Source organism: Macrosteles quadrilineatus, unplaced genomic scaffold (genome assembly GCF_028750875.1).
Source record: "Macrosteles quadrilineatus isolate MER2022 unplaced genomic scaffold, UCM_ALF_1.0 Scaffold_6__1_contigs__length_79288215, whole genome shotgun sequence".
NCBI lineage: Eukaryota > Metazoa > Arthropoda > Insecta > Hemiptera > Cicadellidae > Macrosteles > Macrosteles quadrilineatus.
In genome coordinates this window covers 5,246,719-5,263,757 of record NW_026542599.1, presented here as the reverse complement: position 1 = coordinate 5,263,757, position 17,039 = coordinate 5,246,719, and the positions used below count along the sequence as shown (strand labels likewise).

Here is a 17,039-nt window from a genome sequence, read left to right as displayed (position 1 = left end):
AGTCTATTTGTTTATAGGTATGCATGACCTATTCCTTAAAATGAACCATTTTTTTGTTTTGTCAGACTTGAACAGATATGATAGTCAAGGATATGGGGTAAACGTGCAAGAAAAGAATTAAGAATTTATTTATCTTCTGTCAGAACCGCACATATGTTGTTTTGCACTTGGCTAACTTAATTTTTTTTAAGCATAAATTTTCTGGGGCGTTTCTAAGGGTTTATAAGGTGCCAGCACAAATCCTTAAAACCTCATGGTGTAAGCATAGGCCTACTCTTTTGTACATAACACTACAACTAAAAATATACTTGTTTATTCACTAAAACTGGCCACTGCAAATAAACCTTATCCTTGATCAATTTTTTTTAAATGTTCAACGTTTAGGTAATTGTCAGATGTTTTTTTCAGGATATGTCGTTCACGGACGATAAGTGTTTCTACATGATGTTCCCTGTCAAAGGAGGAGTGTTCAATTCCGTCAATAAGAAAATACGCAAACATGAAGTTATCCCAAGAATATCTGCACAGAGGATTTGCATTCGGTCCTGTGGAGAAGGTATCTGGTTTTAAGTTCAGTAGCTACCTTTAGTGATGTGACGAGTTGAGTTGGCGAGTCGAGTTGACTAGAGTCAAGACCCGAGTCGAGTCAACTCGAGTCATCTCATTCCCAACTCGAGTTGGTACGAACTCGTACGGAGATTGCCGAAGCTACACGAACTCGTAACGTTACGAGTCCGACTCGCAAAAGCCGAGTCAAGAAACCGAACTCATACGGAGAAAGCCGAACCTTAACGAACTCGGGACGTAACGAGTTGACTCGAGTTTACTCGCTTTCGGCCAATAGCATTACGAGTCGACTCGCATAGATGCAACGCTATTGGCGGAACGCGAGTTGAGTTGACTCGTATAACTGAAACCCTATTGGCGGAGTGCGAGTATAATAACCCTTCACGATCCACAAAACGAACTCGTACGGAGAATGCCGAACTTACACGAACTCGGAACGCCTCTCGACTCGACTCGTAAAGCTGATACGCTATTGGCCGCTACCGAGTCGGCCGACTCGCAAAACTATAACCCTATTGGTCGACTCCGAGTCGTTGCAGAGTGCAGACTCACATGATGCATTGGTTTCGGGTCGAGTTTCGAGTTGAGTCTGACTCGACTCGTAACTCGAGTTCACAGCAGTTGGCGAGTCGAGTCACTCGAGTCAGGAAAGTACCCGACTCGTCACATCACTAGCTACCTTCCATTGCATTATCACCTACTGTACCTTTTCTTCCAGCAGATTCTGGCTCTCTTCTCTTCTACCTCCAACCTCTTCTAATATAGATCCCAGTCTGGAGATCTTTCATTACTTGGTCTTCCAAGTGGTCGTCTACCTTAGTGTATCTTCTCTCCACTGCCCACCCGAGCCTTTTACTTTTGGAAAGCACCCAGCAGCTTTTGGACAGTTGTCTGACTCCTATTCAAAATTTGTCCTATGTTGGGAAAAGCCGCCAATTTTAATAGTGATTTTAGGGGTTTCCCGTAGACCAATTTTTTACAACTTTTAGTATGTCACTCTGCACACCCAACAATAAAAATAAAACCATAAAACATTGAATTGTGTTAAGGTCATATCCTATTTCTCTGACTACTACTGTAATTGCCTATTATGAAAAATTAAATTTTGGTATGTTTGAAAACCCCTACTTTTTCAGTGTTCCCACGCTCGGATTTTGTTGGATTTTTGTTTATATATTGTCCTGTATGTATGATTCCAAAATATGGCTTAAATTTTCTTAAAGCAATTTTTCCCGCCTCAAAGTGTATTTTACCCGGACTAGATGTAACGATGCAGCGCGCGTCTAGTAGCCTAGACGTTCCAAGTTGAAGACTAATCTATATAAATAAAATTACAGTTTTGTCTGTACATTGCTTAGAATCATGCAGTTTTTGGTTATTTTTACGTTTCATAGCCTAAGAAAGCCGAAACGAGTCTTATCTCAATTTCTGTCCGTATGTCTGTTTGTCCATTCTGTGGTTGCGTCTGTAACGCCAAAATGTCATTTTACGCGGCCTACTCCTAGAAAACTAGAATACCGATCAAGGTTCTAATTATTTGTCTGTATTTACTGGATTGGTGAGAGTGTCTTTGGCTATAAAAACATGGCCTCACTTCTTTGAAAACAAAATAACAAACCATCAAAAACCCAATTTTGTTTGATTTTTGTCAAATTTTCTCCTAATGTTTACTATTACATTTGATGAAATAACGATCAGCTGTTTGGATTAGTTCTCACTTCTAGCTCTCACTGATATGTTTACAGTAAAAGTTGTTTACAAATACTGCAACCATTTCCGATCAAGTTTTGTTAGCACATCCAAACCAAGTGAGATTAAAAACGTTGTGCCTTACTTAACCGGTTTAATTAATCGCAAGTATCTTACAAAAGGTTTCCACTCATTGACGGCGCTTCAAGGACAGTTGTGTAAAGTGCAAAGTAAAAAATCACAACTGCAGTGGGTGACTGGGTGATCGTGGATGTTGCTGAGATCTTGGAAGATCTTTCTGATTTTGCTGTGATCGTAACAGAGGTTTAACTTACAGTTGTAGCTAAACTCGCTTTTCCAATGTGTCACTTTTGGTTTCTACTTACTTACATTTCGACAACGATATCGGTACTTTTCCTACTTAGGAAGTAAAACTACAAACGCCCAAAACCCCAGATTTGTGCGTTTTTTGTCACATTTCCTCCGAATGTTTGCTAGATGTACCAATTATCGTTTAGATGATATTACGTAATCTTTTACATAAGAAACCTTTGTTTGGATAAAGGTGGTTTCTTCAAACTGTCATTAATATGTTAACATTAAAAGTTGCTTAGAGATAATGCTATTAATGGGAAATAACTTTGATTTTCGAACTTAAAAGACATTTAAAACCAAGGGAGATTAATAACATCGGTACTGCACCACATCAAGTGAAAGTTTTTTTTTTTAGCAAACCATAGTGAGTTTTAAAGCTTTACGTTGTTAACGTTACATGTTACATGTTTTGTGGCCTGTGTATTTATTTATTTATATATTTGCCAACGGATTAACACCTATAAAACAGTTTGATTAGAAGGACAGTTTGAATTGGTCGTAAGTACTATAGTTCTTTTCTTAAAAGTAAACGTTGGTTTATGGTACTGCTACTTTTCCTTAGAACCGGTGGTAGCAGTAAGAATCATTTTTACGTACAAACACATCACTACTTAGAACTATAGTTATCGTTAGTGCTGCATTTGTCAACGGATTTACACAAATTTTACAGTTTGATTAGGCCTAAAAACGATTATCACAACATTTGATGACACTATCAAAACATTCAAATAATTATTTTGTTTGTAATTTGCTTTGGTTAAAGCGTAGCAAATCCCCTAATTCGATTCTGTATTTATTTGTTTGTGTATGTCTGTTGGTAACGCATTAATGTCCTTATTTCTCAGTGTTTCTTGGAAAAGACAAGAGCACCTTTGTTAATGAAAATTTCAACCCGAATAAAGTGTGCATTAGTGAGGTTGAGGTAGTATTTTAACTACTTTTAACCAGTGTGAAAAGTAACTTTCAATTACAGGCCTACCTTAAGGGCTATGCCTCATAGATCTATAAAGCAATTCCTTTTATCATTAGATATAAAATATGGACTAACACGATCGGGTGACATTTAATTGCGAAGCATTTATTTTGGCTTTGAAACTGTCAGATTTGCGAAGGTTTATATGAATTCCTATACAGTAATAGTTTTGCCAGCATATCTGGAAATATGCAGACTAAATATGCAAACCAACTCCTGTTCTGAATATAAGGTTTCAACGTACTACAAGATTCCCGTACGTAGAACGGGCAAACAGCTAGTAACAAATATATCCCATCTTCGAAGCTATACACAAACTGATGATTATTATTGTTCAAAATTTAATGCAGATTATTTTAATAACCACAAAATATGTATGATCATATCACAGCTGAGTTTGTATTTGCAAAAATTTAAAAGTTTTACCAAACAAATCTTTGAAATTTTGTATTTCTTAAATCTAAAGCTGTCTAATTTAAACAAAACAATATTGAAATGGTATAGAATTTGTTTTTATCTTAAAGTAGACTTAATGAGGAAGCTATTTAAACAAACCGTAGATTTTTAAGACGCTTAGTAGTCAAACTAATAAATCCAATAAGGCAGAAGCTTTTTTCCAATAGGGCGGCTTTCCGCCACTTCGATTTTTCTCGAATTTTAGTATGATGTTGTGGACACCTTTGTTGACAAAATCTCATATACCTATTTTATTTCTATTGCCCTTCCGATGTTATGCTTAATTTGACTCTAGATTGACTAGCCTAATAAGCTTAGCTTATCCCCTGAAAAGGAAATTCTCTAAACAAACTGATCGAATTAACAACTTACACTGAAACAATAGAAACAAATCAATAGGCATCGTTAAACTGAATGAAAACCCACATGACCTTCCAGACACCGCTTATATATAACTAATTTTTGTTTCAAGGAACTCAACTAGGTATTTAACTATTTATTAGTGAATTTCCCTATTACCGTAGGTGGCACGGCAACACCTAGGCCCGGGACCGATTTACTTTCTCATTATGATGTCCCCAGAGGGCAAAAACACCATTCGTTTAAATTTATATATATTACTTAGATTTTTACATATATATGTGTCCGTGAACGCCTTAACTTGAGTAATTTTTGTCCGATTTTGATGAAATTTGGTTTGAAGGTGTAAGGTGAGATACAACTTGAATTCGCGAACCAGCATGATCGGACTATGGAAACGAGGGCTTATGGGGGGTTTTATGGGTTAAAAGTTGGTTTTTCTCATTTTTGACCCTCAAAACATAAAATTTCCTAATTTCTCTCTAAACCTTTTTAAGGAGCTTAAAAAAAACAAATAACTTTAGTATATAAAAGTGGTTTTGTACGGTTATTGGTAACGAAGAAAAAAAATTTAAATACAGGGTGTTGAAAATGTCTGGAACCAACATTATATCTCGTGAGTGGTTAAAGAAAAACAACTGATATTTTGTGTACGGATATACTATGGTTTTACCTATCTTTTGGTGCCTTATGAAAATTTTTACCACTTATAGGGAACGTCCTGTGGAGGATGCAGTAAAAAGTTTTAATGGAAGCCTATGGTAAATGATACATCATTTTAAAGGCCATTTTTTTCTGAGTAAGGAGCCACAAGTTTCATCTCAAAAGGACCACCCTAGCAAAAATGGCGACTGTTTGAAATTTTAAAAACCACTTATAGGGAACGTTCTGTGGAGGATGCAGTAAAAAGTTTTAATTGAAGCCTATGGTAAATGATACATCATTTTAAAGGCAATTTTTTTCTGAGTAAGGAGCCACAAGTTTCATCTCAAAAGGACCACCCTAGCGAAAATGGCGACTGTTTGAAATTTAAAAATTCCGTTCCCTATAAGTGGTTTTTTAAATTTCAAACAGTCGCCATTTTTGCTAGGGTGGTCCTTTTGAGATGAACCTTGTGGCTCCTTACTCAGAAAAAAATGGCCTTTAAAATGATGTATCATTTACAATAGGCTTCCATTAAAACTTTTTACTGCAACCTCCACAGGACGTTCCCTATAAGTGGTAAAAATTTTCATAAGGCACCAAAAGATAGGTAAAACCATAGTATATCCGTACACAAAATATCAGTTGTTTTTCTTTAACCACTCACGAGATATAATGTTGGTTCCAGACATTTTCAACACCCTGTATAAAATTCCCATGTTATTCTTATGGAGAATATTGTAAAATGTTGTAGTTTTTTGTTTGTTTTTTTCCTAGGACGATAGGCACGAGCCTGGAATTGTTTTTCACATTACTTCAGTTCAATTTCAATTCAATTCAAAACGACTTTATTCATCTCTTGTATAGAAATACATTGAATAGTGTAAAGTGTTTAGGCTAGACCTAGGGGTTACGGCATTATCACTTAGATAAAATCCATTGGTGATTGGCGGGATTTTAACACGGGACCCCAGGAACCTGAGTTCTGCTCTCTACCCACTTGACTAGCTCGCTCCCCCGAAAATGTTGTAGTTTGCTTGTTTGTGGATATATTTTGATCAAACTTGGCAAGTTTATTTATTTTATACTAACACTAAGCTATTTATTTTACTAAAAAACACACTTTATTAGTTTTCTTGTAGCAGCAAACCTAGGTACTCGTTAAACCTAATGTTATTTAAATTGATTGATTTGATTGATTGATTTGATTAATTGAATTGAAAATCAACTCAAACAAATGGAAATTCGCTTAGTCTGCAGATTTGCTGCAGCGGGGGTATTTTTCTTATGCATTTGATTGACTAAATAGGCTCACAATAAAATTCACAAAAAATCACAGCTAAGTTTTAGGTTTTTATTGTAAAATAAAGCAGTGCACTAAGGGAACAGAAAATAAAAGGCTAGGTAACCACTATTAGAAACTATTTGATAATTTCCTGAGACGACTCATGCTTAAGTTTAAGTTTAACTATCTCAACAATCAGAATTCTATGTTCGGATGGTCACTATCCCATCGGTTGTCCTCTCACTAACGGAAGCGTTTCCTCCTCAAAGGCATTTCCCTTTGCAACCCCCCCCCCCCCCCAACAACCAAAGTTATCCTCCTCTCTCACCCCACAGGTCAGGTACTTTTGGGGAAAGCGGTATTCTAGGGGGGGGGGGAGTGTTAGTTGGTGTGCGAGCTGAAGCCTAATGAAGCGTAAAAGGGTTTGGCCCCAGATTAGCGCCAGCGCTCGGCGGTTCTCCGTTTCCCCATTTTTCAAAAGCTGAGCTTGGTTTTTATGGTTTTCTACAAATGTTTCCCATTGATAGATGCATTAGGTTGTCCATAATAAAGATTATAAATTGTAAAAAAAACATTATTTCTATTTCTTCTACTTGCGGTGGTGCTCTATAACTTTCTATGTTTACATAGTTTGCAAATCTGCTCCTTTCAATGATAGCTCAAAAAATGCAGCACAGTGTTAGTTAATTCAGTTTTCTTTTTAGTATATCATCGTCCAGGCTCTATCAGTTTTTTCCATTGTAATATTTACGCCGGCCCAAATTAAAATAGTAAATATTTCATTTAAACCAAGTCAGTAAAAATGTTTGTAGCACACGTTTCCTTAAATTGCAACTAAAATATTAATAGCAATTAAATTATTCAACTGATTATAATGTAAACAAATATTCTTCATAAGAATAACATGGAACTTAAAAAGCAACTGAGACTGAGGCAGAGCCCAATGGACTTGTTCAAAAATGTAAGGTTAGTTTGCAAATCTACACACCTAGACAAACATTTTGGTATATAATATGTGGGGTTAAATCTTAAAACAAAAAAAGCCTTATTGTTTACAAAGTTGCATGTAGCGTATTAATAATATAGATAGATTTTTATTTGTAAACTTTGTAGTTCCAAATGTCTGACATTGGACCCCTTAAAACCCTCTGGGGCGGAGTCCTTTTGACGGACCTTCACCAAACTTGACACAAGCCATCCTTGAATCATGCTTAATAATGCTGGAAATTTGCATTACAATCTGTCGAGCAGTTTCTGAGTCCATAGGCAATATACATACAGGGTGATTTGTACTCAGTGTGACAAATTTTTTTTGGTGTAAGTACAAAGTAAATGAAGTGTGATGATGCATATCAAATGTTCCAAGTCTGAAAATTAGCTTCCCAAAAAATTATTTTATGTTTTTCAAAGATAACCATGTTTTTAAACTTAATACAGCGATTTCTCAATTACCTGTGAATTTGAGTAGATAATGTCATTTTCGTGTTATACATTAAATTTTGAACAAGAATAATGGAAAATGACGGAGGATCAGTTGTAAAAACTCCATGGTAAATAGATTCAAAGATAAAAATTAAGATATTTGATAACAATTTTAAAAACAATTGTCTATTGCATTTTTCACACCCTGTATACAAGAAGGTGTCGGAATATGTTAAAAACTGCGCCATTTTATAAGCTTTCCAACGATATGCTACACTATTGAGGTTTATGTCGGCTTATGTACGCTTTAATGGTTTGAAAACTACAAAGCATGGTGTCTTTAACATTTAAAACATGGAAAGTCAGCATGTATTAAGCAAAAGTTGTATTTTTGATTCAGCTTGAACAGTAAAAACAGTAAAAAAGTTCCTTGTTTTCTGGCATTCAAACCACTAAAACAAGCAAAAAAATATCTAAACCTCAATAGTGTAGCATATTGTTGGAAAGCTTATAAAATGGCACAGTTTTTAACATATTCCGACACTTTCTTGTATACAGGGTGTGAAAAATGCAATGGACCATTGTTTTTAAAATTTTTATCAAATATCTTAAATTTTATCTTTGAATCTATTTACCATGGAGTTTTTACAATTGATCCTCCGTCATTTTCCATTATTCTTGTTCAAAATTTAATCTAGAACACGAAAATGGCATTATCTACTCAAATCCATATACAGGTAATTGAGAAATCGCTGTATTAAGTTTAAAAACATGATTGTTTTTTAAAAACATAAAATAATTTTTTGGGAAGCTAATTTTTAGACTTGGAACATTTGATATGCATCATCACACTTCATTTACTTTGTACTTACATCGAAAAAAATTTTGTCACACTGAGTACAAATCACCCTGTATACCTGGTGTCCGAAAAATAACTCCCTAGTTTTGATAAACGATTGTTTATTGTAGAGAATTATATTCTTATATCTAATACATGAAATTAAAGAGGGTTTACTCAAGTTTATTTTGACATTAGTACACCTCGATATGTGACCCATTTGTAGCTCTACAGATATCTAACCGGTATTCGATCTCTCTCCAAGTGTTAGTTAACATATCAGGTGTCACTGATTCTACTGCAGCTACGATTCTTTGACGAAGATGGTCAATGTCACGTATCTTTTCTGAATAAACCAAGTTCTTAACGTAACCCCACAGGAAAAAATCCAGTGGTGTTATGTCTGGGCTTCTTGGAGGCCACGCGATCGGGCCAGCTCTCCCCATCCATCTTGCCGGGAAACGAGCGTTTAAGGCCGAGCGCACACGTTTTTTGTAATGTGGCGGCGCACCGTCTTGCTGGAATATTACTAGTCCTTTTTCCGCCTCGATGTCATTCACCTGTGGAAACACGTACAGTTCAAGCATTTCACAGTAGATATCGCCATTTATAGTGTTTTCACAAAAAATAAAAGGTCCAACAATTCGATCGTTCATTAAACCGCACCACACATTAACCTTAGGGGAGTCTCGTTGGTGTTGAACAATTTCTCGTGGCTTCTCAGACCCCCAAATTCGGCAGTTGTGGCGATTTACAACCCCGTTAACATGGAACGTTGACTCATCAGTGAACAAAACATTGTTCAGGTAGTTTGGATTCTCATCAATTCTGTTGAGAATGTCCACAGCAAAATCTAACCTTAAGCGTTTATCATTTGGTTTTATTTTGTGGACCAGTTGGATTTTGTACGCATGTAATTTCAGTCTTTTACGTACCACGCCGTAGACAGTAGATCTTGGTAATCCCAATTGTAGACTACGACACATTAGTGACGTCTTAGGGCTTCGTTAGCATGAGGCTCTGATTCTCTCTACATTCTCCACTGAAACAGATGGCCTACCCGGTCGTTTTCCTTTTAAAACACTTCCCGTCTCCTTAAATTGTTTTAACCAACTGCGAATTGATTTCGGATCAGGTGCAGTGCCACCATACTCACGTCTGAAGTTACGTTGCACAGTAGTAACAGATTTTGTTTCCACTAACCAAATTACGCACTGTGCTTTCTGCTGTGGAGTAGCCATTGCACTGACTGACAGTCAGACAGTCGAGTCTAGCGCTCGGCGCGGCGCGTGGTGGAACTACACGCTCAAGGTCAAACAGGTGTGCCAACCTTAATACCAACGTACGAAACTAAAACTTAAGAGCATACTCAACAGGCCCAAAGAAGTATTTTTGTCCATTCTAACGAATACTGTCCTCAGAAATTTGATAAAACAAGGGAGTTATTTTTCGGACACCCGATACATACATACTTCCTCTTTCATAGATTTAGATTTTGTCATAAAGAAAACTAACATGCATATTGCATAGTCTATCTGTTATTTTGCAATATTAAAATAGGGTATAAGTACTGTACATTTTTTTACAAGAACTGATTTGAATACGTATCCAATACTTTTGGCGACCAAATCTTAAGTTAAGTTAAGTGCTTTGTTGCCTTAAAAATCTATTAAACCTTAAATAATTCTAATCAGAACAGGAGGAAAATTGATATAAAAGGCTTTACACTACGGAGGTATTTAGTGTCATGATTATTATGTTTAATTCTGAAAGTCATTAAGTCTCTCTAGTTTTTTTATTAGCTTGATTGACAAGGTTCTGTAAAAAGTATACCGTACATAAATTGACAGGCAAAATTCACTTCAATCATAATGTGTTACTAGGAGAGGAGATTCCCACGACAGCTGAGCCACCTAGAATCGGATACAATGTAGCTGTCAAGTTGGTGCAACTAGGACAGAACTTTAAAGCTCCTGCAACTGGTTCTCCGGACTTTGACCTTTTGGCAAACACTGTCAGTGATGGCTTCAACAGAGCTCTCAACAAGATACCTGGCTTCCACAAGATGGCAGTCAAAGAGTTTCAGCAGTAAGCTATGCTCTTGATTGTATTAAGCTTTGATTGCCATGCTTGGACATAGAATCCACCCCTTCCTTTCATTCTTTAAGTGCTATGAATTAAAATATAAAATAGTGCATGGAATGAGGCTCCTTTAGAATGTGCAAGTCTTTTCTATTCGTGTTACCTTTATTGACCTAATCAAAAATCAACGATAAATTGTAAGACCAAGCAATTCTTGGGAAAGTTATTAAAATAAAACATTATTTGAACATTAAAATACTCTTCGCTTATCACTAATTAAAAACACAACACATGTCAACAGATTCCATTTCAGCTTATTTTTATAATGTCATGTTTGACATAATTTTACTTAGCTGTGATTTTGAATCAGGTTAAGTAAACAAGATTAACAAGGTTAAGTAAGAAAACAATTAATATGTTATTCAATCAGTCAATTATTTTTGATAGTTACACATTTGGGTACATATTTTATATTTATTTAATTTAAGGCTATGCAGAGTGACAGTAGATTAGAAAGTATAACTTTGATACTGATCAGCTATTTCTTAGCCAGAACAAATTTATCATGTCTCATGATCATGGACAGGTTGTTTTATTTTTTTTTATAATGTAATAGCTGCTGACCCTTTTCTGTTGTGTCGATGTCAGTAACATTTTGTATGACAGAACCACACACGCTCTTAAAGGAAAGCGATCCACATATCCCTTAACACGTTCAGTGCTGACTATATCATTTGATGTAGTCACGCCACGAGCGCTCCTGTCGGCCTACATCAATTGATGTAGTTGCGCAACCCCTACTACATTAGTTCAGTATGAGCTCAGCTATTGCCGGAGAACGTTAAAATCGTTGCTAGTCTGTAGCTTAGAATGTGAGCTTTATTTTGGTGTAGGTTGGTACAAAAATGCCCCGTAAAATCCCGTCTTTGACAATGCTTTTGTCCCGGTTTCGGGGATTTTCTCTCTTCAAGCCATATTACAAGGCCACTGACTACTGATCCAGGCAGTGCTGCTACCTTTGGGTGTTTTAGGGAACTACGTCCAATCTCGGGGTAACGTAGTACAATCACCGCTGCTCTTTTGTTATTCGTCAGATTGAAATATTTTAATGCCAATTGCGTTTGCTGTTACGGTGCCGCGCCGGGGCTTCGCCGCCATTGGCGAGCGCTTGTTGGAATGCCTGCCGCACTGAACGTGTTAAATCTTTGTGGATATGTTGGAAATTGATATTGAATTCATCTTCCTCATACTAACGCCTAATTATGTGGCTAGCTGGATTCGTTTTGAGAATTGAACCAGCAATCTTTGGCAAAAGACAAATCAGTAAAACTACTCAGCTATTCCCATAGAAATAAACCGCTTGAGTGTAAGTCCTGTTTGCTTTTAAAGTTATCTGTATTTTTGCTTTACTTTCTTTTACTTTTCATTGAAATGGCGACCATACAAAGCCATTTTAAGGCAAGTATGAATGGAGATGAGTGTTTTGCAGGGAGGAGGACAATGTGATTGCCCGGCTGAGTCTAGAGCTGGACGAGGCCAAGTTGGACCGAGGCAGATCTCTGGAAGATTCTCATGACTCTGTTGTGCAAGTTCTAAACGAGACAGTCATTAGTGGCAAGGTTGGAGCTCTAACCCTAGACCCTCAGTACCTCAAAGTGGAACCTCTGGAGAGTAAGTGGAAAATACAATTCCTCTTACTGTTTTTAGTAGTCTTGGTTTGGCTTGGAATTTTAGCATGTCTATGCCAAATTTATGTTCAAATTTACTCACTGCACATCTTTTTCCATGAAATATTAGATCTTTTTCCAAGGCTGAAAAGGAACTTAAGTTGTAATAGTATATTACCCTACTAGTCCTGAAAATAGGTGTTTACCGGACGAGTGTGGTCGTTACCGTGCGAGACGAAGTCGAGTGCAGGATTACCATATGAGTCCGGTAAACACATTTTGGTCGAGTGACGTACTATATTTTCCACAAACATATATATTTCTCTTAATATTTCCACAAACAAAGAATTTTGTGTGAAGACCACTATATAATGATTATTATAAATTAGAGACACGTTTGAGGTGTATTTTAGTCCAAATATAAATAGAGGATGAGAGTGGAATCAGAGAATAATGGGAGACATGATACAATATGAAACCTGTAAAAATAATTATGGCTTTCCTCTGAATTTAAATATTAATCTGAAAAAAAAGATAAATAAATAATCCACAATCAACATAGTATATTTAGGTTACTAAAAAGAGGCTTAAATAGCCGATTTGACCATGATTGTGTCACACACAAAAATAATATAGTGGACCAAAGAATCCAATCTATGATCCTGAAATTTTACAAAACTCGTTATGGTTATGTCTTTTATCACAACATTTTCTCTTTCAGTTACGACAAACTTGATTGATAACGATCCCTCAGCAAGTTCAACTCTTCTGCTGTCTGCGACGAAACTGTGGATCGTCATTGGGTGTATCATCGCCCTCGTAGCCGTGGCTATCGTACAGGCCGGCTGTACCATCTACAGAACCATGAGGTCTCCTGCGCCTAACAATAAGGTAACATGCTTGAAAGTAAAAACCTAAAATCAATGTTTAAAAAACAATAGCTGGCATTGAGGCATGATACACGTGTTTAGCTATGTTTTTTTAGTTTTATGATTTATCATTGACAAAGAGAACAAAATATAGACCGTCAGCTGTGCTGCGATTACCATAGGTTCTGGCGCACACCGCTGGGCGCCATGTAGTTATGGTGTACACGCTATTCAAACTACACGGCGCACCCAGCAGTGTGCGCCAGAACCTATGATAACCGCAGCACGACTGACAGTCTATATTTAATTCTTTATGTCTATGGTTTTATTCAATCGTTCAAGAACTGATAACTTCTTAGGGATGTATAAGGTACTTACTGAAAGCTTTTCAATTATCAGTATTTAGGGAAATGTTTTAAATCAAATCTCTTGCAAACTTTGAAAATATGTTTCAATCTCTTGGGTAGAATACCCTACATAAAATAATAGGAGTCTTAGTGCTCTGAAGAAATATTGTTGAATTACAAATAATGGCAAATTGGAGTTTTTCATAACCAGGACTGCTAAAGAAAGGTAATAGGTATATTTTGCCCACACATTTAATTTAGCAACAGGGGTGAATATGGACTGATTAAAATATATATTATTTTGAAGAATTGAACAAGTCTGGAGAACGAATACAAATATTGAATAATAGATGGTCTGAGTGCAGAATAAACATGAATAAACATGTTAGAATCAAAATTTATATTTAATTAACAAACCTGGACAAATTTACAGAAAGTTAGCCTACTTTTTAAAAAGTACCAAGTATAATTTCTTAGGTTGTTTAACATTACACAGAACATGCATTTAACTATGAGTATAAAAATGATGAAAACTAGAACTTAAGTATAAAACTTTTAACTTAAAACTACCAATAATGTAATAACTTTAAATACTGTCAAACTTTGTTGAACAAATGCTCGGCAGTAATAGCTTTGCGATAACACACACCGCTATTGCATAAGGTAACGTTAGGTTGTGTGATGTAGCGAGTATATGCGATACCCATGGGACAAGGTTATCCCCACCCGGCCTACCACCCACAGCACGCGGCCGCTACGTGGAGTAGAAACCAGAGATGGTGACGGTGAGTCGTCAACTTCCCCTTGTCTGTCAAACTGTCAACCTTCTTCATGTTTGCCTTCTGGATTGAAAATTGATGCAGAATAAATACGTTGTGTTACCTTTTATTCTTGCCAATGTTAGTAAGTTTCAAGGCTTAGGATGTTTCATTAAAATCCGTTGTTCCTAAACATTCGTTTGGTGTGTAAACAGATGATGACAAGTCATCATTGATAACAAGGGTCATTTTCAAATAAATTTGATTTGATATCATGCCTAAATCACTTGTTAGCAAACTTCTATATTAGAAGGTAACCTCGATTACAAGTCTTATTTAATTTTCCCCATGACAGACTTGTTATCGAGGCTCTATCTAATGTGTGTTTCATATATCCAAGCACACATACAGTAGGCTTAATTATGTAGGAAACATAGAAAACGCAAAACATTTCAACTTGTTTGGCCGACTAAGTAATTAATAAATATTCATTCTGATAGCCCCTGGACTATTTATAGTCACTATGTATATGACTTTTTAGGCTTACTCAGTAGTCCACATTATTACGTCAAACTTAAATTATTTAAAGCTACACGTTTTGTGCAATGCAGCATCATGTCAAATACATCAGAATTTACACACAAAACAGTAGGCTACTGCGAACTACACAACAGTAGTGTGACTGTGAACATCAGTACTATACTGGACTCTACCTACAACCGTCGGCGTGTCATGATAGCGCTATTGTGTATGTTTATGTCTCGTGTGTAATGTAACTTGGACTACTGACTTAGGTAAGCCTAAAAAGTAAAACAATTAAAAATTTCAGATGCCTCAGGCGGACTGATATGAGAAGTTGTATTAGAGCATCGGTCCCCATCTGGAATTTTTTTCATGTACCAGCCAGCAAGAAAATTGTTTTGTGTGTTTGTTCTGTATGTGTGCGTATGGATATTTATGTACGATGGATGTTCAACAGAGAAGATTTGAATCAGGCAGCCTAAGTTTAGAAAATAAAATTGGAACTGTAAAAGGATTGACAATGATAAAAGGTACCTAACACAAACTATTTATTTTGTATCTTTCAAATCTTTACCACACATGCACGCACTTACGATCTTTAAACTTGTTCGGCTTTGCTTGAATAACACTCACAGTTTACGTTAATCGGTATTTTACAATATGTTAGCTCTTAGTGTGTAAAATTAAAATTTTGTTTGAAAAACTTTATATAAATAAATTGAAATGTGTTAGTTTTACATGTTTACTACAGTTGCCTTAACCTACTCACTGAACACCTATGTTCCTAATAAGGCAAAATGATTGTATATATTTGATTTTATTGTAAATACTTTTCAATGAATCGGAAATATTGTTTACAAAATGAATAAGCTGATGGGTGGTAGAAGGGATTCAGTTTTAGATTAATGATTTTCTTTTGTTACCTAATGGATATTGTTGATATTGTGTGAAGAATATGAAACTTCATAATCTGCATGGATTTTTGTTTTCTGGTTTATTCTCTCAAGCACAAAAAATGGTTGAAAAGGTAAATTTCCTTATTAGCCCAGGCAAATTAGGCTTATGCTCCCCAAAAAATCGTCTAAAGCAGGAAAGTGTTTTAGTACCTTTAGGGGGTCCTAAATAAGAGGTCTGTGAGTTTCCGACAGATTCTGAAGTCTTCTTAAGTTTTGCGAGTCGAAGAACTATGACAACTTTTGTTTATTGCTTATAACTCTTAAACGACGCATCCTAAAAACATTTTTCTTTAAGTGCAGTAAATTATGTGTCGACGAGAGTGTTAAATATGTCAAAATCAGCTGAGCCGTTTAGCCGCATTAGCTTTTCAAAGTGGGGCTATTTTCACCAACATGGCTTGATCAGTTCAACATTGATTCTTTGTTCATCAGTTTACGGCTTACAACTCCTAAACAACATACCTGAATGTAGTTTGAAGAAAATAAAGTTTTGCGTAGAATACTTTTTAATTCATCAAGATCAGCTCACCGCAATCGATTTTTAAATTTGGGCAATTTTACCAACCTGGAAAAATTGTCAATTCTGCCTGTTAAATGGATTATATAAATTAATTAAATTTTTCCAGTGGTTTATTCCATGGTAATCATCCAGAGGGTTATCCAAGGAGTGAAGAGAGCGTGACCCCCTATGTAATTTTAAGTCTAATATTGTTGTATAGGGTTCTAGAAATTCGTCCCAAGCTACCTTTTATGAACAAAGAATCAACTTTTTAGCCATGTTGGTGAAAATAGCCAAACTTTGAAAAGCTACTGCAGCTCAGGGGCTCAGCTGATTTTGACAAATTTAACACTAGTCAACGCATAATTTACCGCAATTAAAGAAACCACTGAACAATAATTTCCGTAGGATGCGTCATTTAAGAGTTATAAGCAACAACTGAAAAAAGTGCAAAATTAATTTTCATAGCTTTTTGACTCCCAAAACTTAAGCAGATGTCAGAATCTGTTGCAAACTCACAGGACTCTTATTTATGACCCTCTTAAGTTATTAAAAAACTTTCCAGTTTTTGTTTTCAGAATAAAGCACTGTCTTTTTTGGTTTAATTTGCCTGGACCATGGTGAATGCTGCATTATTATTACTCAATAGGTAATATGTGATATGAACAAACTTTGATTTACACAAAAGCTAACATCTAACCTAAGAAGTTAAAATATTTACTAACGATTATT

The 17,039-nt window shown here is 35.9% G+C and overlaps 1 protein-coding gene across 2 annotated transcripts in view; it reads left to right on the top strand.

Annotated features, from left to right (window-relative positions):
• The window catches only part of LOC128996389 (uncharacterized), a 154,523-nt gene that overhangs the window by 132,258 nt on the left and 5,226 nt on the right, over positions 1-17,039 (top strand). The window contains exons 15-19 of one of the 2 annotated variants that reach the window (XM_054421692.1): positions 409-556; positions 10,491-10,695; positions 12,179-12,360; positions 13,078-13,247; positions 14,260-14,357. In XM_054421692.1, the coding sequence (XP_054277667.1) occupies positions 409-556; positions 10,491-10,695; positions 12,179-12,360; positions 13,078-13,247; positions 14,260-14,355 (801 nt within the window). In that variant the 3' untranslated portion in view covers positions 14,356-14,357. The remainder of the gene's footprint in view (positions 1-408; positions 557-10,490; positions 10,696-12,178; positions 12,361-13,077; positions 13,248-14,259; positions 14,358-17,039) is intronic. The other variant, XM_054421691.1, reaches the window with a different exon arrangement.